The sequence below is a fragment of the Ovis aries genome, chromosome 20 (genome assembly GCF_016772045.2).
Source record: "Ovis aries strain OAR_USU_Benz2616 breed Rambouillet chromosome 20, ARS-UI_Ramb_v3.0, whole genome shotgun sequence".
In the NCBI taxonomy this organism is placed as follows: domain Eukaryota; kingdom Metazoa; phylum Chordata; class Mammalia; order Artiodactyla; family Bovidae; genus Ovis; species Ovis aries.
Genome location: NC_056073.1, coordinates 3,608,965 through 3,631,800, shown reverse-complemented (window position 1 = coordinate 3,631,800; position 22,836 = coordinate 3,608,965). Strand labels below are relative to the sequence as shown.

At 47.6% G+C, this 22,836-nt stretch overlaps 1 protein-coding gene across 32 annotated transcripts in view; it reads right to left on the bottom strand.

Moving 5' to 3' along the window:
• The window catches only part of DST (dystonin), a 524,163-nt gene that overhangs the window by 297,724 nt on the left and 203,603 nt on the right, over nt 1–22,836 (bottom strand). For 30 of the 32 annotated variants that reach the window (XM_060403014.1, XM_060403015.1, XM_060403016.1 and 27 more), the window contains one exon: nt 2,249–2,310. In XM_060403014.1, the coding sequence (XP_060258997.1) occupies nt 2,249–2,310 (62 nt within the window). Of the gene's footprint in view, nt 1–2,248; nt 2,311–11,229; nt 11,376–22,836 lie in introns of those variants that run through there. The other 2 variants (XM_060403009.1, XM_060403013.1) reach the window with 1 other exon arrangement.

Sequence of the window (22,836 nt, the reverse complement as noted above, 5' to 3'; positions counted from 1 at the left end):
TCTTCCCAACCCAGGGATCGAACCCAGGTTCTGCACTGCAGGTGGATTCTTTACCATTGAGCCACCAGAGAAGAAAATGTACATATCTGTATAACTAAGTCACTTTGCTATACAGCAGAACTTAACACATTGTAAATCAATTATACTTCAATAAAAATTTTTTTGAAAACAGACTGGCAGACCAGCAGCCACCAAAGGGGCATCTTTTCATCCAGAACCTCACTTCCCCTGGACTCATCTCAGAAATTGAAAAGTCTCATCAGAGTCTTCAGCTCCGACATCCCACAGCCCAGCCCACACAGCAGCCCCGCTCTACTCCAGCCTGCGTAGGGTCCGCTCCCATGGGAGGCACGGGACACACAGGAGGACATAGAAGCCAGGAGGAGGGCAGGCAGACTGCTGGCGTGATGCTCTCCATAGAAGTCACAGCACACTTCCCCAGGAAAGCCTCAAACAGCAGACCTCTGACCAACACATCAGAGGATGAGGGACAGAAATCCCAGCAGTAACAGAAACACCCACAAACTGACCCTCAGATGGGGGAGTGGATGACATGGCTCACCTGAAGGGCGTGTCAGATTTGGGAAAAGATTCTGTCCACGGGTGATGAGAGAGAGGACTAAAACTTCTCACGTCATCTGACATACCCCATGAAATATGCATCACTTTTATAGACGGTTATTAGATGTGATTACAGTATGGGCACCATCTCCCTAGGCTACATGATGGTTTAAACAGGATCTCCAGGACAGCCTAAGAATATAACCACTTTTACCATAATGTTTCTATGTGAGAAAACTCCAAGTCCCAAACAACAGACTTAAAATACTACCTCCCTCTAACTTCAGGATTGGCCATAAAAAGCAAAAAAAGGGGACTAAGTTAACTGTGAAATCCCATGGGGTCCTTCAGTTCAGTTCAGTCGCTCAGTTGTGTCCGACTCTTTGCGACCCCATGAACTGCAGCACGCCAGGCCTCCCTGTCCATCACCATCTCCTGGAGTTCACTTAAACTCACGTCCATCGAGTCGGTGATGACATTGATAGAATTACTGGATTGGTGGGACCCAATAATGCCAAGAAAGTGTATGCACGCGTGGTGCACATGTGTATTTCTGGGGAGAGCCTACAACAGATTCTCAAAGTGACCCATGGAACACAAACAAATATTAATTAAGAAATATAACTACTAACTGTTTCACAGAGAAATGCAGAATAAGCATCAACTTCTGGTTCACATTAAGTACAAGAAAACTGAGTCTAGACTTCTGTCTATAACCCATCTTTATCACTGCAGATGGTGATTGCAGCCATGAAATTAAAAGACGCTTACTCCTTGGAAGAAAAGTTATGACCAACCTAGATAGCATATTCAAAAGCAGAGACATTACTTTGCCGACTAAGGTCCGTCTAGTCAAGGCTATGGTTTTTCCTGTGGTCATGTATGGATGTGAGAGTTGGACTGTGAAGAAGGCTGAGCACTGAAGAACTGATGCTTTTGAACTGTGGTGTTGGAGAAGACTCTTGAGAATCCCTTGGACTGCAAGGAGATCCAACCAGTCCATTCTGAAGGAGATCAGCCCTGGGATTTCTTCGGAAGGAATGATGCTAAAGTTGAAACTCCAGTACTTTGGCCACCTCATGCGAAGAGTTGACTCACTGGAAAAGAGTCTGATGCTGGGAGGGATTGGGGACAGAAGGAGAAGGGGACGACAGAGGATGAGATGGCTGGATGGCATCACTGACTCGATGGACGTGAGTCTGAGTGAACTCCGGGAGTTGGTGATGGACAGGGAGGCCTGGCATGCTGCGATTCATGGGGTCGCAAAGAATCAGACACGACTGAGTGACTGAACTGAACTGAACTGAACTGAACTCTCCACCATCCACATAAACCTGACACCAGAACTTGCCTGCAATCTTGAAAGGAAAAAAAGTTATTAAAAATTGCAGTTTTTAATGCCCTAACATATAACCTGCGGAGATTTTTGAGAGTCTAATAATAAGAGGTTGGACTGAGGTCACAGACCACACCACCATCACTGGGCACTTGTCTCCAAACCCCCATCAGGACCTGCAGGCCACACACCAAGTAACAACAGATGCCTGAAATGAACGTGAAATACTCTAGAACTGAAATTCTGCAGCTGACACTGAAAGGTTTTTCTTCAGAGCCATATACTAAAGTGCTGTACAATAAATCAAAGTCTGCAAAACCATCCCAAGATGCAAAAGAAATGCACACTGACCTTCATGAGATGCTGGTTTATCCATTTTGTAAATGTTTTCTTTTGAACTTTGTCCCGTTCATCTGCAAGGGGGAGAAAAGATATAAAAGAAGGTTGGTAAAAATCCAGGAAGAGGAGGCCTTCATTATCATTATGCAAATAAAGAAAAGTAAGATGTTCAAAAGGTACTCTTTAGTGCACGTGAATTTTCTTGCTAAGTTTTGGCATCCTGAGGTTTGAGAGACCGCTTCCTAATGCGGCATCTGCCAGCACTGACCTCTGCTGCATCACCCCTCCCCCAACAGCCACCACCACCAGGAAGCCCTCTCACCCCTCCGTCACCACCAGCTTCCGGCAAGCCCTTGCACGAACTTCCCAAAGCACTTGGTCACAGATTACATCCCACTTGGTCTTCAAGACCACAAAAGGCAGGGTCATTTCCATCTCACAGAAGAGGAAACCAAGACCTCCAGCAGTTAGAAGATTTGTCGAGGATTATTTCGCAAACACGTAAAGTTGAAAGGCATGACTGAATTCATGTCCTCTAGCCTGAATTACAAACCAAGCGGCTTCTCTGTTAGATTCCCTGTGTTGAACCACCTGGTAACAACGGAACACCTCACTAGATCCTTGGCATGGAGGGTGATGCTGTCCTGGTTTCTAGACATGGTTCAGAGAACAATGAGGGAGGTCTTACGATTTAGGAGGGAAAGCACTAGAATACTCAGGCTCATCAAGTCATCATTTCAGAGAGAACCCTGATCTCCAAGGCCTAGAGAGGAGGCTGGTAGCCACACCGGCTCCCTGTCCTGCCCCAAGGCAGGAATCCTCGCCATGCTGTTCCCTCCTCCTCTCTCTGCATCTGGGGATGGCTCTTCCTCTTCCCTCTGCGGTCCTCTTTCCTTTCCTCTCACTGGTCCACCTCTCCATCCCTTCCTTGGGGGCAAACAGGCCTCATTCTCTTCATCTCTTTCCCTCCTCATTCCTCATCCCTGAGTCCCCATAAACTACTTTAACAGAAGGAAAGTGTCTCTGAAAATGCTTGCCTAAAAACAGGGCAACCATAGGATCCTACAATCCCACTCCTGGGCACAGATCCAAGAAAACCATAATTCCAAAAGACGCATGCACCACAATCTTCAGAGCAGCACCAGTTACAACAGCCAAGACGTGAAAACAATCTAAATGTCCACTAACAGATGAGTGGATAAAGATGCAATACATACATACAATGGAACACTGCTGCTGCTGCTAAGTCGCTTCAGTCGCGTCCGACTCTGTGTGACCCCAGAGATGGCAGCCCACCAGGCTCTCCCATCCCTGGGATTCTCTAGGCAAGAGTACTGAAGTGGGTTGCCATTGCCGTCTCCAACACAACACTGCAAATCAACTATAATCCTACAAAATTTTTTAAAAAAGAAAATGGTTGTCCTACGTATGAAAAGTATTTATATGCTTTACACTAATTTAAACATAAACAAAAAATCTTGTATATGTCAACTGGGAAAAATATCTTAGTTACTATTAACACAAAAAAACACAAATAAAAAGAAAAAGATGAGTGTCATAAAGTATAACTGGGCAAAAAAAGGCAAACAATGAAGATGATTAACATTTATGAAATGAAATTAATACAATTTATTTTTAAAATGAAAAATGCCCACAGGTACTCAACCTCACTAGCAAATAATAATAATAAAATAACTATCTATAAATAGTTATATATATATGTATATAACATAAAAGTACATAAAATAATAAAATTAAGTCATAAAAATAAGCTTTTTTACCTATCAAGTTGCCAAGATTTCATGAAAAAATAAATTCATATTGACCAAGGAACAGTGGGGCTTCCCTAGTGGTTCAGCAGTAGAGACTCTGCCTGCAGTGCAGGAGACGCGGAAGACACGGGTTCAGTCCCTGGGTTGAGAAGATCCCCTGGAGAAGGGAATGGCTACTCACTCCAGTATTCTTGCCTGGGAAATCCCACGGACAGAGCCGCCTGGGGAGCTACAGTCTATAGGGTTTTAAAGAGTCGGACACAACTGAGCAACTAAGCACGCACATATATGCGTATATGTATATATGTGTATCGGAGAAGGCAATGGCACCCCACTCCAGTAATCTTGCCTGGAAAATCCCATGGATGGAGGAGCCTGGTGGGCTACAGCCCATGGGGTCGCTGAGTCGGACACGACTGAGCAACTTCACTTTCACTTTTCACTTTCATGCACTGGAGAAGGAAATGGCAACCCACTCCAGTGTTCTTGCCTGGAGAATCCCAGGGACAGGGGAGCCTGGTGGGCTGCCGCCTGTGGGGTCGCACAGAGTCAGACACGACTGAAGTGACTTAGCAGCAGCGTATATGTGTACATATTGTTGCTCAGTTGCTAAGTCTGACTCGTTGCAATCCCATGACCTGCAGCATGTCAGGCTCCTCTGTCCCCCAATACCTCCCAGAATTTGTTCGAATTCATGTTCATTGAGTCAGTGATGCTATTAACCATCTCTTCCTCTGTCGCCCCCTACAATATACATATATATATACACTGTGGGTGTGAATATACACACATACACACTGCTGTTGGAAATGTACTTTGGTTTAAATCCTCTAGAACTTCACTGTCAATACTCTAGTCACGAGTCACATATATGGCTATTAAATTCTGAATTTAATTAAAACAAAATAAAATGAACAATTCAGTTCTTTGATTACCCAGTCACAACTCAAGTGTGCACTGGCTAACACTAAACAATACAGATAAAGAACATTCCCACCATCACAAACATTTCTGCTGGAGAGTGGACAATTTGCCAATAAATATAAAAAGCCTTAAAAATATAGACGATGTATCCCAGCAAGCCCACTTCTAGAATTTATCCTACAACTAGAATGATGGTTGTGCACAAAATGTATCTATGACAATATAAATCAGTGTAACTATTTCAAGACAAAAGTTTTGAAAAAAAAAATAAATGTTAAGGATGATAAGGAAATGAATAAATAAATTTTAGTAAAGCAATCCAAAGGTTTGTTCAGATCCGAGTCTTTGCAAGCTACCTAGTGCTGGCATGTTACTTTGAGCTCTCTTACCCTTTAATGCCATCAAGAATGGAAGGGGGCAGCTCTCTTACCCTTTAATGCCATCAAGAACAGAAGGGGGCAGACCACATAGTCTCTCTCATGTTTTACAAGCATTTGTTCCCCAAAGTATCCCCTGGAAACCCTTCCCACTTCCCATCAACGTCAGGGGGAACCAGAAAGACATCTGAACAGAGACTATCGCTGGGTACTGTCAATAATACATTCCCTTCCGGTGAGCAAACCTCTAGTCTAACTTTTTGGGCTGCGGCACGAGGGATCCCATTTACGAGGGATCCCATTTCTGCCAACCAGAGACTGAAGCAGTGCCTCCTGCGGGGATCGTGGCGTCCCAACCAGCAGATCACCAGGGAATCCCCTAGTCTCATCCTTAACTTCACACTGGGTGTTAAAGACTAGAAAAGCTGACCAAGGAGACAGAAGGTTGCTGAATCTGAATATAAATGCTTAGAATTTATGCTAAAATTATTAAACTTGCCTTGGGACTTCCTGGGCAATCAAGAGAGTGGTTAAGACTCCAAGCTTCCACAGGGGTGAGGGCTGGGTCCCTGGTTGGGGAACCAGGACCCCACGTGCCATGTGGTCCACACACGAAAAAACAAACTGGCCTGATCCCCAACATAAGAACCACAGGCACTGTGTATATAACTACTCTGCTAAGACCAACTGCATCAATAATTGTTAACCAATATCACCATCCACAAAATATTTATGAATTCCCCTGCGAGTCCCCTGGGGCACGACTCAGACCTTAGTCATCTTTATCTATCCCACAGTAGAGGCCATGAAGCTTTTGTGCACTCAACAAACATACACCCGTGATGTGAATTAATTATGTTTCTCAAAGGACAATCCTCCTCAGGATAATAAGGTATAATCCCCTATATTCTTAGATATGGTGGTGTATATCACTATTATTATTACATCTCCTGAAGCAATAGTGATGTTATAAATATCTTTCAGCCTTGCTATTTCTAAAGCAATCAAAAAGAACCTAAGCAGCTTCCCAGGTGGCGCTAATGGTAAAGAACCTGCCTGCCAATGCAGGAGACATAAAAGATGCCGGTTCGTTCCCTGGGTGGAAAATCCCCTGGAGGAGGGCATGGCAACCCACTCCAGTATTCTCGCCTGGAGAATCCCATGGACAGAGGAGCCTGGTGGGCTACAGTCCATAGGGTCGCAAAGAGTCAGACGGGACTGAAGCAACTTAGCACTTAGCAACTAATTAGCAGGTAAGGCAAGAACAAAGGAGTAGCAGCACGCCAGGCCTCCCTATGCATCCCCAACTCCCGGAGTTTTCTCAAACTCATGTCCACTGAGTCGGTGATGCCATCCAACCACCTCATCCTCTGTTGTCCCCTTCTCCTCCCACCTTCAATCTTTCCTAGCATCAGGGTCTTTTCGATAAATCAGTTCTTTACATCAGGTGGCCGAAGTATTGGAGACCATATGACCCAGCAAATCCCACTCCTGGACATAGAGCTAGAGAAAAACGTAATTTGAAAAGAACCCAGTGTTCATGGCAGCACTGTTTACAACAGCCAAGACATGGAAGCGTCCACTGACAGATGAATAAATAAAGAAGAGGTGGTTTGTGCGGTGTGTGTGTGTGTGCGTGCGTGCGTGTCTGTGTGTATGCACATATACAAGTGTGAATGATTTTCAACACTTGATTTAGATATTTTGAGTATGTCCACTGAGAACTGAGTGATACGAGAACCATGGAAACCAAATGAACTTTCTGGTCAACTCAACACATTCACAGCGCTGTATTAGCTGGTCAGGTATGCAGCACAGTGATTCAGTTTTTAAACTATACTTCAATAAAAAGTAAATTAGAAGAAACACTGATCTCATAATTTCAGATTAAAAGAGGCCTAGTAAGAACCCACAGAGAAGGCAATGGCAACCCACTCCAGTACTCTTGGGTGGAAAATCCCATGGATGGAGGAGCCTGGTGGGCTGCAGTCCATGGGGTCAGGAAGAGTTGGACACGACTGAGCAAACTTCACTTTCACTTTTCACTTTCATGCATCGGAGAAGGAAATGGCAACCCACTCCAGTGTTCTTGCCTGGAGAATCCCAGGGATGAAGGAACCTGGTGAGCTGCTGTCTATGGGGTCGCACAGAGTCAGACATGACTGAAGCAGTTTAGCAGCAGCAGCAGCAGCAGTTAGAACCCAAGTGTTGTGATTCCTCCAGAACTTCTCCCACTCCCCCGAGATCACGCCGCCTGGGGAGTGCTGAGCAGCCCGGAGCACAGGGAAGCCATGGGTGTGGACTTCGGACAAGCGCAAACGAGGGCGCCTGCTCACCAAAGTCTAGGGCTCCTGTCACACCTCAGCAATGCTTCTCTCACCTCCAGCAAGGAAAACAGTGCAGGCTGGGGAGCCCTACCAGGCAGCCCCCATATTAACCATCCAGCTAGGGATCCAGGGCCTCATGCTGAGCATCAGGGCAGAAACCTGCAGCGGACCATTCATTCCAGAGCCTTATAATCTGGACTCCCCTGGTGGCCCAGGGATTAAGAACCTGCCTGCCAGTGCAGGGGACATGGTTCCATCCCTGATCCAGGAGGGTTCCACATTGTGGGGTGGGGGTTGGGGGAGCAACTAAGCCCGTGCGCCACTGCCGCTGAACCTGCGCTCCAGAGACCATGCACCACCACCGCAGCCCAGGTGCCCAGAGCCTGTGCACCCCCACCGCTGAACCTCCGCCCCAGAGCCTGTGCACCCCCACTGCTGAACCTGTGCTCTGGAGCCCGTGCGCCACCACGGTAGCCTAGGTGCCCAAAGCCTGTGCACCACCACCGCTGAACCTGTGCTCCAGAACCCGTGCGCCACCGCCGCTGAACCTGCACTTCAGAGCCCGTGCGCCACCACTGCAGCCCAGGTGCCCAGAGCCCGTGCGCCACCACCGCTGAACCTGTGCTCCAGAACCCGTGCGCCACCGCCGCTGAACCTGCGCTTCAGAGCCCGTGCGCCACTGCCGCAGCCCAGGTGCCCAGAGCCCGTGCGCCACAACCGCTGAACCTGCGCTCCAGAGCCCGTGCGCCACCACTGCAGTCCAGGTGCCCAGAGCCTGTGCGCCACAACCGCTGAACCTGCGCTCCAGAGCCCGTGCGCCACCACTGCAGCCCAGGTGCCCAGAGCCCGTGTGCCACCACCGCTGAACCTGCGCTCCAGAGCCCGTGCGCCACTACTGCAGCCCAGGTGCCCAGAGCCCGTGGGCCACCACCGCTGAACCTGCGCTCCAGAGCCCGTGCGCCACCACTGCAGCCCAGGTGCCCAGAGCCCGTGCGCCACCACCGCTGAACCTGCGCTCCAGAGCCCGTGCGCCACCGCCGCAGCCCAGGTGCCCAGAGCCCGTGCGCCACCACCGCTGAACCTGCGCTCCAGAGCCCGTGCGGCACCACCTCAGCCCAGGTGCCCAGGTGCCCAGAGCCCGTGCGCCACCACCGCTGAACCCGCGCCCCGGAGCCAGTGCGCCACCACAGCAGCCCAGGTGCCCAGAGCCCGTGCGCCACCACTGCTGAACCTGCGCTCCAGAGCCCGTGCGCCACCACCGCTGAACCTGCGCCCCGGAGCCCATGCGCCACCACCAGAGAAGCCATCATATTGAGAAGCCCGCCCGCCAGAATGATGAGGGCCTCCGCTTGCCACAACTAGAGCAATCCCATGCACAGCAATGAAGACCCAGTGTGGTCAAAAATAACGTTTTTTAAAGAAACCACATTTTAAAAATCCTTATAATTCAAGAATAGACAGCTTCCATATAAGGCTATAAAAAAATAAGATGAAAGCATTCCTATAACTATCTACCAAAATTCTATCAATTTATTGAATCATCACATAATATGAGGGCTTCCCTCATAGCTCAGTCAGTAAAGAATCTGTCTTAAATGCAGGAGACCAACTTTGATCCCTGAGTCAAGAAGATCCCCTGGAGAAGGGAATGGCTACCCACTGCAGTATTCTTGCCTGGGAAATCCCGTGGACAGAGGAGCCTGGAGGGCTACTGTCCATAGGGCCGCAGGAGTCAGACATGACTTAGCGACTAAACCACCATAATAATATGAACTCTAACAAATTTACCCTGTCCCATTAAATCTAACACACGATGTGTATCATACAAACTCCTTTTAGTACATGATGATTAATAAAATACATTTATTTTTTTTAAAAGAACATATATATGTATACATGTAACTGAATCATTCTGTTATAGAGCAGAAATTAACATATTATACATCAATTACACTTCAAAAAAATAAATTTAAAAATAAAAAATATGTGTCTTGGGGCATGGAAAGCCATATGCATTGATATGTTAATTGCACACTTTACAATGAAAAATTAGAAGCAATCTAATTATATGATATTTAATGATTATTAAATTCTGATATTTCCTTCTAAATATATATATATTTATTTTCTCAAATTAATAAAAATCAGTCCTATATTTTAAGGAACATGAAGAACAGAACACAAGTTCTTAAAAACTACTCACATATTGGTTAATTTCTTAGCCACGTGACAGATCAAGAAAGCTGATTACATCAAATGATCAAATAATGAGACTTATTCACATAACACAACCATATAAAGGCTTTTTTGATCACTGACGTTTTGTTGTGGTTGAGAGTAGCTCAAAAACACTACTGAAAATATAAGGTGGATGTTAGACATTTAGCAGGTCAATACTGAGGTAGTAGCTGGGGATTATGGTCCACAGCTCAAGTAGCAGGTAAGGCACGAAGACTAACCTGAACTAAATAACACATGATTCATAGATTCTGATACTGTTTTCTAACAATAATACCCTAACCTTTTAAGCCATGGTAATGGGCTTCCCTGGTGGCTCAGAGGATAAAGCGTCTGCCTGCAATGCAACAGACCCAAGTTCAATCCCTGGGTTGGGAAGATCCCCTGGAGAAGGAAATGGCAACCCACTCCAGTATTCTTGCCTGGAGAGTCCCATGGACAGAGAAGCCTGAGTGGGCTACAGTCCACGGGGTCTCAAAGAGTCGGACACAACTGAGTGACTTCACTTCAACCCTAGATGAGCCCTCTTCAAGTACACCAAAGGAGGGTCTTTTACCCTCAAAGGCTCCCAGGATGCTACAGTAATGAGGAAGGAGTTAACGTGGACTCAGGGCCTCTACTTTCTTTTAGAAAGCAACTCACAACCCGGGAATAACTGAAGTCTGGGCAGACAGTGATCTACCACTTTCCACGCACATTATTTCAAGAGGGAGTATTCAAGATGACACCATCTAATTTTCCAATTATAAGTTTCGTAATGGCTCTTTCTTTCACTTCAGCGACGGAGGTCTAACGCTGAGGTTTATATTTAGGGCAACGTTGCTAGGGCAACACAAAGCAAAAGGCTCTCTTGAGTTATTAACTGATTCTGCTTGTTTTACAAACTATTTTCTGAATGGAGCTTTAAAACACTCCTCTATTGAAAAAGTACTTCATTTAGAGAGTACGTCTTAAATGAAAACATACATTTATGATCACCTCGTAAAGTACAACGTGGCTGAACATTCCACAATGACAAAGAAGGCAAACAATAGCAGAGTTTGAAAAAACGAAAAGTAGAAAGAGAGTACCGATTATTACAACTTACACTGTCTGGTCTTTGGTAAAATCCAATCAAAGCTAAACCACTTTGTATCACCCGTAAAATAACTATAGGATTATCTCAATGCGCGCCCTAGGTCCAACAACAAGGGGGAAGTCCTGCCAGGGAGCCGCAGGAGTGGTCATGGACGCCCGCCCAGACTCTGAGAGGAGCCCCGCAGCCTAGGACAGCCCCGCCGTGGGACCCACCGGGCCCTGCACACCCCACCCCCCGGCCCTGCAGCGCGGAGGCCAGCGGACAGGTGGCTACTGACCCATGCAGCACATCAGCGCCACCAGCCTCGAGTTCCAGTCTCCACCGTCCCTCAGGACCTGGCCCATCCTTCCACGGGAAATCTGTCCGGCAGCTCCCTAAGCTTTCCGTACCAGCACTCATGTGTCAGAGTCCTGGCAAGTTTCTGGACAGGAGGGAAAACACTGACTAGACACTCCCACTCACAGTCAACTCCCTCTTTTAAACAAACACGACCAAAGCCCGCCTCCGCCACTATTTTGCCCGGGACGCAGACAACTCTTACTAAAAGGAAACTAAATCATCTCTTTCTCCTTTGACCCTTAGAGCTGTTCAAATGAAGTCCCTCGAAAAGAAAGTTGTGCTTGCCTAACTTTTTTTGCAACTGGGCAAACCAATCAGATGTTAGATTTCACTGCTGCACCAGCTCATCACATTCCCTCCTCTAACACCCCAGGCAGGATTCCCCCGGGATTAATAAATAAAGAAAAAAACAACCAGCTCAACTAGTTTAACTCATCTCTGACACGCACACCATGAAGGTGATTTACACAGGCAGCTGAGCTTTACAGGCTGGACACAAGTCCTTCAGGGGAAATGCCACCATCAGCTATTTCTTTCAGTACCTTCACACATTTCCACGGCAATCTCACCATGATTCTTGGAGCTGGATGGTACATCCACATTTTAATGATGTCACAAACAAGGTTGGGGAGATTAAGAAACTAGCCTGAGATTTCAGAGCCTAAATGGGACCTGAAATCGGATGCCAAAACCCACTTCTTTTCTGCGTCATCAAATGACAGAAGCCCCAATCTAATAATGCAGGAAAAACACGGAGTCTCCAATTTAAAAGGACTTCACTTTCAAGCATGAAGAAAAATGTCAAGAAATGAGGACCTTTGTTCTAAAGAAACACCAGACCAAGTGTCCTCAGCACAACTGTGTTTGTCTGAGACATTAGGCAAACAGACCTGCTTGAATAGAAACTGTGCAAACAGTAATTCCAAACAACAAACATTTGGCAACAGGGAACCTGCCTCTTTGACCAAGCCAAGGGGAAAGACAAAGCCAGGTGAACAGTGGCTGTGAATGCGCTTTGAAATGTTCAAGTATGATTGCTGAGTCTACTCTAAATGGATTGTGACAAAATTATATCTGCTACAAAAGTTTAAAGTATCCTTCCCTTTTTCTTCCATTCCAATTGTCTGTTTTAGAGCCCCAAATACCACTACCAAAAAGCCTCAGTTTACCTACTTTCATGAAAGAGTGTGATGATGCTAGCAAACACTCAGGGAGTGCCTGCCATGTGCCAGGTACTATTTTTACCTACAGACATGTAACACAGATAGACTGCCAGGCATGCGAACAAAATCCGTCATGGGGTCATGCCACCCACTCACAGCAGGATCTGAAGCACTTAGAGCTTAAACATTTGCCCAGGATCACACAGCCACCAAGGGCAGAGGGTGGGGAGAAGATGCAATTTGCAAAAGCATATTGCAATACTATCATTCCATACTCAGAAAACAAAATGCCAGCTTTTAAAAAATAAACAAAAAGGAAAAGGTGAGGCTTGGCCAGATCTTCAGTGGTGGGGATACACAAAAGATGGAATTCACCTTCTGCAGATCAGTGATTCTAGAGGGTGTAGGAAGGATACTCAGGAGGGCTTCCCAGAGGGTCACACTGGAATTTAGGACAAGGATGAGATCTCTGCATTTACTAATAACGGTCAGGTGTGAATTTTGGAAGACTAGGAGCCACCTGGCAAAAGGCTCAATCCAAACAGAGAGAGAGAAGGGACAGACAGATGGAAGGGGAGGAGAGGGAAAAGACAAGATGAAGCGTGGAGTCCATGTGAGGGAAGACGGGAGGCAGAGGAAAAGGGGGTCTAAGGAATTTCCCTGTTCCTGCCAGGAAGCACCTCTGTGATACAAGACGGTGCAAGCAGTGGGGCGAAGCTGTAAGATTTGTTACAGAAGAAGGAAAACTAGCTGGAAGAGACAGCTGGGATTAGTGAGACGACCAGCTCCTGAGACTGACAGGCTGTGACCAGGAAGCTCGGGTGGGCAGGGCGGGAGTCAGACCTGATGCCACAGCCCCTACGAGCCCCCAACCCCGCCGTGAGCTTCACCCCCCATCACTCGGGCCCTGGGCCTCATCCCAGTAACAGCAGCCCCGCCCACCTGTCAGGACCTTCACCCACAGGGGTCGTGACCAAAGACACTGCGACTGGGGATTGAAGCCACAGTCCAATGGGTTGAAAACTCTTCCCCAATAACAGAAGCATCATGATGTCCCCATGAGCACAGCTGACATCCAATTTCCAGCTGGTCCATCGGTCTGTGTGCCCCGCCTCCGGGGGACCACAGATGGAGAGAAAGAAACTGGACATCTTGGAGCCCTAGCCACGCTTTCCCCCAACCCACTTTGTTAAAAGCAAGACTCTTTTCAGGACAATTCCACCAAAATCACACCATTGATCTACTCATCATTAGAAAGAATAAGATTGCAAACTATCCCAGGACTCCATGGATGAAAGTAGACCAGTGTTATTTCCCAGTAACTCCTCAGCTTAGCCACAACCTCACAGCCCCACTGACTCCAAGCCCACAGCTGGTCCCCCACCGAGGAGCCTGCGGTCCTCACTTCCAGTCACAGCACATCTCGTGCTCTGCGTGATGCACGCAGTTTAACACTCTGGGGGGAAGAGGTTCTCTTTTCTTCATTCTCAAGCTCAATTCTCCTTTGCTTAAACAGAATTCCTCCTCGTCTATAAGAAATGACAGCATCAAAACTCTGGGGCTCTCCTTACATCATCACTGCTTTTATCCACTTAAATTCCCAATGCTGATGATTTTTCTGAGTGTTTTTTATAACCATTATTTGTTAAGATCTGAATCAAAATGAAATTGGCATTATTTTCAATCCCAGGTCCTCTGTGGTCAGAGCATGATCTACATTTATTGCTAGATCTAAATATGGTTAAAAGCCACACTTCAGAAGGAGGCACACCTAAGTGACCGTCTTCACAGAGAAGCTCTTGACTCTTTCAGAAATCCTTAAACTTTCTCCCAAGGAAATGAAGACAGCTTAAAAAGGAGATGGTGCTGACAATGTACCTCAGACACACAGCATAACAAAATCCTCAGATGTATCCTCCCTGACAGTATATGAGGAAGCTATACAATACCAGAAAGGAGAGTGAGAAAAAATTAAAACAAACCATTTAGAAGTATTAAAAAGTATGTTTTAAAATAGCTGGGCAGGAAGAGGGTTTCAAAACTAGTTATACTCCCCCAAAAATGAACAAGGAGCCCCTGGTGGCTCAGATGGTAAAGCGTCTGCCTCCAATGTGGGATACCCGGGTTTAATTCCTGGGTCGGGAAGATCCCCTGGAGAAAGAAATGGCAATCCACTCCAGCACTCTTGCCTGGAAAATCCCATGGACAGAGGAGCCTGATAGGCTACATTCCACGGGGTCGCAAAGAGTCGGACACGACTGAGCGAGTTCACTTTCACTTTAAAAATGAACGTATCAATCGCTGACAAATCTGATGAAGCCCTGATACAACAGATGCTATAAGTGAAATTTTAAAAATGACCAAGAAAATATATGCTATATATATAATACACGCCAAGAATATCCAAAGTAGATGAAAAACCCCATTAGTAATCAATAAGATAAAAAGACAGTCCCTCCCCGACTACAAATGATGTCAGCACACAATGCAAAGAAGAAATGAAAAAGATCCAGGGAAAGGCTCCCCCAGCCTTCCAATCAAGAAACGTACAGGAAGATACGTTTCATACCAGCATAAATATTTCATACCAGCATAAATTTTATAAGAATGGCAGTAACTAAAGCAGAGGCAGACAGCTCCATATGTGCAATGGCAAAAAAGATTATGAGGGCAATTTGCCAGGATGCATTACAAATGAAAACAACTTTCTGCATGAACAATTCTACCTGTAGTAAATCTAAAGAAATATTTGTATATATATGATCAGCATACAAAGATGTTTACTGCAGCAAAATACACGAAACCACTTAAGTGTCAGTCAGTAGGAAACTAGGTGAATGAATCATACCTCACCCACTTTCTAGAATACTAACAAGGGAAACGTGTACAACATGACATGAAAAGATTGCAAGATATACAGTTAAGTGGAAAAAATGCAAAATTATATATATAGAGAGAGGGGGGGAATATACACCAAATTGAAAAAGAGCCATTTCATCAAAGGGGCTGAAACTAGAAGGGGGGCGGTGCTAGTAAATTTCACATTTCACTTTGCATCTTTCTAGAGGGAGTGTTTCTATCTTTTACAAGCAAGATGTGCTATGTAGGACTATCAACAACTGTGAGGAAAAAAGTGTTTCATGTTTTGTATTTATTTATGTATTGAATACTCTGCAGGAGACACAGGCTGGGTCCTTGGGTAGGAAGACCCCCTGGAGAAGGAAACATCGCCCCACTCCAGTCTCCTTGCCTGGAGAATCCCATGGACATGGACAGAGGAGCCTGGCTGGGTACAGCCCATGGGGTCTCCAAAGAGTCCGACAGGACTTAGTGAGTGAACAATTCTCTCTAGAGAAGACACAGAGAAAAGACAGACAGGGGCACGCGCATCCCACCGGGGTCTGAACATGGAGAGAAACACCTGGACTGCCAGCACCTGCTTTCAGGCTGCTGGTACTGAGGGGGGGAGGGCAAGGGGGGGATGGGGATGGAAGATGGGGGAGGGGAGGGGTGGGGGAGGATGGGGAGCGGGGAGGGCTGGAGGCTGGGGGAGAGGGGATGGAGGGAGGGGATGGGGATGGAAGATGGGGGTGGGGTGGGGGAGGATGGGGGAGGGGGTGGGGGAGAATGGGGAGCGGGGCGGCTGGAGACTAGGGAGAGGGATGGAGGAGGAGAGCTGGAGGCTGGGGGAGAGAGGATGGAGGAGGGGATGGAAGATGGGCGAGGCATGGGGGAGGATGGGGAGCGGGGAGGGCTGGAGCCTGGGGGAGAGGGGATGGAGGGAGGGGGAGGGGGATGGAAGATGGGGGAGGGGTGGGGGAGGATGGGGAGCAGGGCGGCTGGGGGAGAGGGGATGGAGGGAGGGGAGAGCTGGAGGCTGGGGGGAGAGAGGATGGAGGGAGGGGGATGGAAGATGGGGGAGGCGTGGGGGAGGATGGGGAGCGGGGAGGGCTGGAGGCTGGGGGAGAAGGGCGGAGCAGCTGGCGATGCCTCCTCAGAGGGCGGCGCCCAGGCTGGGATAGGCAGTGATCAGTCTTTAGAGACCCTGAAAGGAGAACCCATAACAGAAATATTCAGCAATCACCCCCCAAGTGTAATCGCCGTGGAATAAAACGCAGTCTGGTTCTGCCCAGGTTGTCGGGAATCCCGAGGCGGGGCTGGGGGAACGTGCTCCGCAAGCTGAGGCAGGGCTAACCCGGAACAATAGCCGCACGAAGCCCGCCCGCAGACGCCCTCCTGGGCCTCCCGCCCCGCCAGCCTCCGCCGCGTGCTCGCTGTCGGGGCGGCAGCTGCAGACCCGGGACAGGATCCACAGGGTCGGCGGCTGGAAACCAAAGGGCAGTGATGGGTTCTGCTCGGAAGACTTCGCTGGTATCTGTTCTCACGACTGGCCAAGAATTGGCCAAGGATATAAAACTGCCAGCATCCGCTTTTAATCCACCTTCTCCCCCTGAGCATCCTAAAAAACACAGGGACACGAGAACACCAAGAACCTTCCAGGTGCAGCTGCACTGCTGGAAGGTACGTGACCGCCGCTGTTCTGAGGCACCACGCAGGACAGAGTCTGCACAGGTCTCTATCTGTGTTACACTCGCCCAGGGTTGTGGAATTACAGGGTGACTCACCCGTACTTTCCCTCCTGTAAAAGCTGAGCTAGACCCAGAGGGAGTCAGCGGCAGGCTAAGAAGGTGGAGATCGCCAAAAACAAGACCCCAAGCCACTGAGAAAACGTCAACAGAGGCTTGTTTCACAGAGAGACAGGGCTTTTATTTCAGGGTAGCTTACAGCTTGTGAGGGCACCTGTCTTAGCTACAGAATCAGGAAGCATGCCTGTTCACTTCAGGAGCCACAAGCCAGGTGACTCAACCCACCCCAGAAGGGTTCTGCCATGACCCACCACCCCATCACGACCACCATAACCACCACACTCACTGCTGTTTCCCCCTACCCCCCTACACTGTCCCTACCCCCATCACCCCACCCCAGCAACCAACTACCATCCCCATCACCCCCACCCCATCACTATCCCCACCTCCATCACCCCACCATAGCCACCAGCTTCCACCCCACCATCACCCCTACCCCACCCCCATCACTATCACCACCCCCATCACCCCGTCACTGTCCCCACCCCCATCACCCCCACCATGATAATCACCCGCATCACCCCCACCATAACCACCACCAAACGCCCCCACAGGCCCTCCCAGGATCGCTGCAAGAGAGGCGGGCAGATGACTGAGCATCTGGGGAGCCAGGAGCGTGCCCCCTGGGACTTACGTCTCTTGTGTGGAGAAGATCTTCAAACCCGCGTTAGCCAGGGCTGCATTCTCCCAACCAGAGCTCACTCAGAACACCCCAGATAACAAGGAGGGAAAACAGCTCTGACTGAAGTCAGAGGAGCAAAGAGCTTCTCCCCAGGTTATCCACCAGAGCATCACCTTGGGTTGACCACTTCCATGCCTCCACTTCCTACAGAACTCTTGCCTTGTCAACCAGCTTTTTTTCCTTGAAAACCAAAGGAGAGTTTCGAAAAAGTGGATCCTCAGAGTCGCTTCCCAGAGTTTCTAAAGACTCTACGCACCTCTATCATATACCATCAGAAGAGTGGTTCCGAACGTTCCAATCCCATGACCCCTCCCCACCCGTCTTTATAAGAAAACAACATGCCTATCCTGGCCTCCAAAAAGAAGAAAAACATGTAAGACGAAAGTCAAAGCACACTTATTAATGATACATTATGTAATGGAAGTCAGGGCTCAAAGAACAAAGAGAAGGATCACATGCCAGCGGTACCAGATGCTCTCAAGGAAGTTTTGCTAACAGCTGGCTGTGTGGGAAAACAGGCACCCTGAGGTGGTTGCTGATGGCATCTTTGGGAAGCTGGCGACAGGGACACAGGAGCCTTTATAATGCTCACAATGCTATGTGTTCTGACTTAGTAAGTACAATGCCTGACATTAATGCAGCACCTCCTGAGCCACGCCCTGCCCTAAGCATTCGCTATTTCACCCTGGAAATCTGCTATTCTCCACCCTCACAGTGGAGGAGACTGAGGCACCAGGACGTTACTGCGTCAAGTCAGAAGGGAATAGGGCGAGTCAGTAAAGGTAAGGGGCCTGCCTCTCTCCTGTCCCCCTTTCTCCCTGAATATGTACAATATCTCAAGTGAACACTGTGTAAGAATATTAACTTGAAAATTTACAAGGATATTCTTATACAGTATTATAGAAGACAATATAGAGGAAATATTTCTGTCTAACATATAAGATTTTTAATCTAAACTTCATAGCTTATTTTCTCTTTCCTACTGACTGCATTAGTAGAGAGAATCTGGGATCAGCCACAGGAGATGGGCTCACCACCCATACTCTTGACCCCTGAGGCCACGCTGCCTCTGGAATACATCAACAGAAAATCCAAAGTCCAGACCGAGATTTATACAAGGGAACAGTCATCTCAACATTAAATATACCTGAAACTAACATGACATTGTGAATCAACTCTACTTCAATAGAAAAATGAAAGGACTTCTCTGGCAGTCTGATGGTTAGGACCCAGAGCTTGCCCTGCGGCACCCAGGTTCAATTCTTGGTCTCGCAAGCCGTACAGTGCAGTTAAAAAATAAATTAATTTTTTAAAAAAGAACCCATTCTTCCTTCTATACATGCTCCCCTGCTTATTACGTGTGGCTCTAAAAATTTCTGGCCATAAAATTTTAAGATAATTACAACTTCTTTGCTTCATACTGTGTAATAATAAAAGATTATCAATGGAAAAAAAAAACCCTAAATATAATCCTTGCCTGGTACTTAAAATTTATGAAGCTCTTATTAATTATTACCTATTAACAGAAAAATGTGAAATAATTTCAATATCCAAGGACAGAAAAGTGAGCAACTCAGTTCCAGCATGGGAACAAAATGATCATGCTTTCGTTAGACAGTGCAGTTTCCAGGACATGAAAATGCCAGTTACAACATCAGTATTTTCTTCCCATTTTTCCTCAAGAAATATATTTTTTATGGTTGGAAGGAAAAGTTGTATAGCAGGCATTCTTGTGGGAGTTTTGCTGAGAACCCCTCAATTTGTACAAAAATGTCTTATGCCTTCCATTTCTGACCGCTCCTGGTATCATCGTAAACACGGATGCCTGGGAGTGAAACACCAGACTCAGGCAAACATTTAAAGCCGGCCTTTAAGTGGGGAGTTCTTCCCAGCAGACAAGCTTCTGGCTCCCCCAGAGTACAGGGCACCACCACATGGCTCACTAGCCAAAACTCCACTGAGTGTTCAGCGTCTCTGCCTGGCTGATGAAAGGGAATCTGTAAACTCAGATTTCTTCCAGCAGTGAAGTACCTTCACAGCCCCAGGGTCCGAGATGTGACTCAGAGGCCTGCTCCAGCCCAAAGCTACTCCCAAAACAAGGGGGAGACGTTAGAGGAGTGATGCTAGTTTAAACTGCAGGCACCACCTGACATCTAGAGGCTAAAAAATTCAAAGCACACCACTAAAAGTATACAAACTCAGTCTTTACTTTTTTATAGGCAAATCTCTGTAACTAAATTCATAAAGGCTTATCTGCATATTCTATGAAGCTTAGATTTCCAGGCACTTAGAGACCATGTTAAACATCCTCCTCAGCCCCCACTATTCCAAACACACTCTTTTTTTCTAATGGACCAGGTATTTCAGAAGGTAGTATTCCATGCATTCAACAGTATCTCGAGAACTCACCATAGAAGGACAAAATCTGCCACCCCAAAAGGCCTCTCTGGCCTATGGATTCTGTGCAGCTGAAAACAGTCAATGCCCAAAAGACTCAGGAAGAAACTTGGACCTTCCCCCTAGCTGACTGAAGAATTTAGATAGAAGGCCTGTTCCCAGAACAGAGCTATCTCTAGTTATCTGCAAGGAATACGGCTACGTGTGGTCAGGGAACAGGGCCTGGGGCAGAGTCCACGCTGTGTCCCACTTCCTCTGCCTGGCCCAGCAAATGTTCACTCACCAAACCTTTGTTTTTCCCTCTTCTTGTAAACTCCCGTTCTTGCCTTTAAAGTCCCAAGCCCCCACCTCCATATCCTCTTTTGTCTTCAGCTGCAGATGGAATTTAAAGGACCCATGCATACATGTTATTAAACTTTTGTTTAATTTTCTCCTGTTAACCTGTTTCCTATCAATTTAATTCTTGGACCAGGCAGAACCTAGAAAGGTAGAGAAATATTTCTTCCTCCCCAATATCACGAAGTGCCAGGCATGGATGCCTACAGAATGTCATGTCCCATACCTGCTTCTGTCAGGTGGGAAAAGAGACCGGAAGCCAGAACCAGCAAAACTGCATGACAATGCCACGAATTATGCAAAAGAACCATAGCCTTATTTTACTTTACTTTTTAAACAAGATAAAATACATACTGTCTTCAGTTAAGAGAATTTCAAAAACTGTCTGCTAGGATGCCTGGCACCCAAAACAAGACAGAAAATATTTCCACCACTTCTGCGCCCCTTGCAGTCCACCCCAGACCCCTCCCAAAGGAATGTGATTTTGATCGTTATAGTTTCACAGGTTCTGAAATTTCATATAAAGAGAATCAAGTTGAGTGTAGCTTCTTTCACTCAGGCTAACATTTCTTTTTAATGATCGAGGCTCAATTTTTAAAAAGTACTTGTTTATTTACTCGGCTGCCAGGTCTCAGCTGTCACACGGCACCCTCGCGGTGTCACGCGGGATCTTCACTGGGACACAGGGACTCTCCAGTCGCAGCGGGGGCAGAGCTGGTCTGCAGCGGTGGAAGCTCAGCTTCCAACAAGGACTGACCCACAGCCCCCGAGGCAGGGCAGACTCTTAACCACAGGACCACCCGGAAGTCCCCAGCCTCTCATTTCTGGGGTGGTTTCTTTTTTTTTTTTTTTGGCTGTGCTGGGCCTTCACTGCCATCCATGGCTTCTCTCCAGTTGGGCTGAACGGAAGCTGCTCCGCACTTGCAGAGCTGGGCCTTTCAGGGCGGCGGCTTCTACTGTGGAGCGCGGGCCCCAGGGCACCGCCAGCCTAACATTTTTCAGATTCATCCGTGTTGCCGCCGTGTACTTGTGATCTGTTCCCCAGGATGACGGAGCGGTGTTTCACCGTGTGGATGCCCCAGTTTGCTTATTCACTCACCTGCAGATGGATGCTGGCACTTTCCAACAGTGTCGCAGCGACCTGCACTGCTGCAAACAAGGCTGAGGTTCATCTGTTTTGCTTCATCGCTTTGATTTATATTTGTCTGTGTTTTTAATATATGGGGCAAGGAGATACAGGGTACAACTGGTTCGCAAAGACGAGAGATCGCAGAAAAGGCAAAATATGGAGAACCGAGGGTGCGATGTCAGGCGTGGATCAAGTAGAGATGTGTGTGGAAGAGACCCAGGCGACCGGGCCAGGAGGAGAGGCCTATAAAGACAGGCGACCTAAGGAGCCGCGGCTCTCTGAGGATGGCACGAAGGGCGGTGAGCGTAACTTCAGGTTCCTCCCAGCTTCAGCATGGTGGTTTCAAAGCACACCAACTCTGAAGGCAGAAAGACCCGGCCTCACACCCCCTCTCTTGCTAATAACCCTGTGTGTGCGTGCTCAGTCACTCAGTCGTGTCTGACTCTTTGCCACCCCTCAGGCTGAGGTCCGCCAGGCTCCTCTGTCCACGGATTTCCCAAGCAAGAATACTGGAGGGGGTTGCCATTTCCTTCTCCAGGGGATCTTCCCCATGCAGGGACTGAACCCGTGCCTCCTGCATTGGCAGGCGGATTCTTTAGCAGTGTGCCACCTGGGAAGTCCATAGGCTGCAGCAAGTTAATAAAACTCCCTAAAATTTATTTTCTTCATCTGTAAAAGGGAGAAAATACCACCCGTTTCAAAGACTTGAAGAAAGACTGGAAATATATCATGAAAGCCACGCAAACAGAAGAATGCTTAGCATAAAACGGGAACCCCTCTCGGTGCCGGGGTCAATTTACATGCACTTGTCTCAAGCGGGGCCTGGGGTCCACATACCACCATCATCAGGCACCCTGCAGGGCCTCTGCTAGCCTCTGGCAGCTTCAGAAGCTGCACGTCTACGCCTAGTAGTGAGTTTTTGAACCCATTTGTGAAGTAAGTTAACCCATTTTCCCTGGAGAAGATTTTTAGGGAGCTAACAAAAAGAGTGATCGCAAGTGAACAGCATGAGGTCCGGAGTAACCAGAGAGCCTAAACCATGGCTACGGCACGCAGTGTGACCCTGATCACAGGCTCCCGCCACCATGAACACGAGGCTGACCACCCGGCTCCAGGGGCAGTGCAACCACACAGCCACTCACATGCCCACCGCTCCAAAGTGTGGCCTACAACAAAGACCACAGAAATGCTT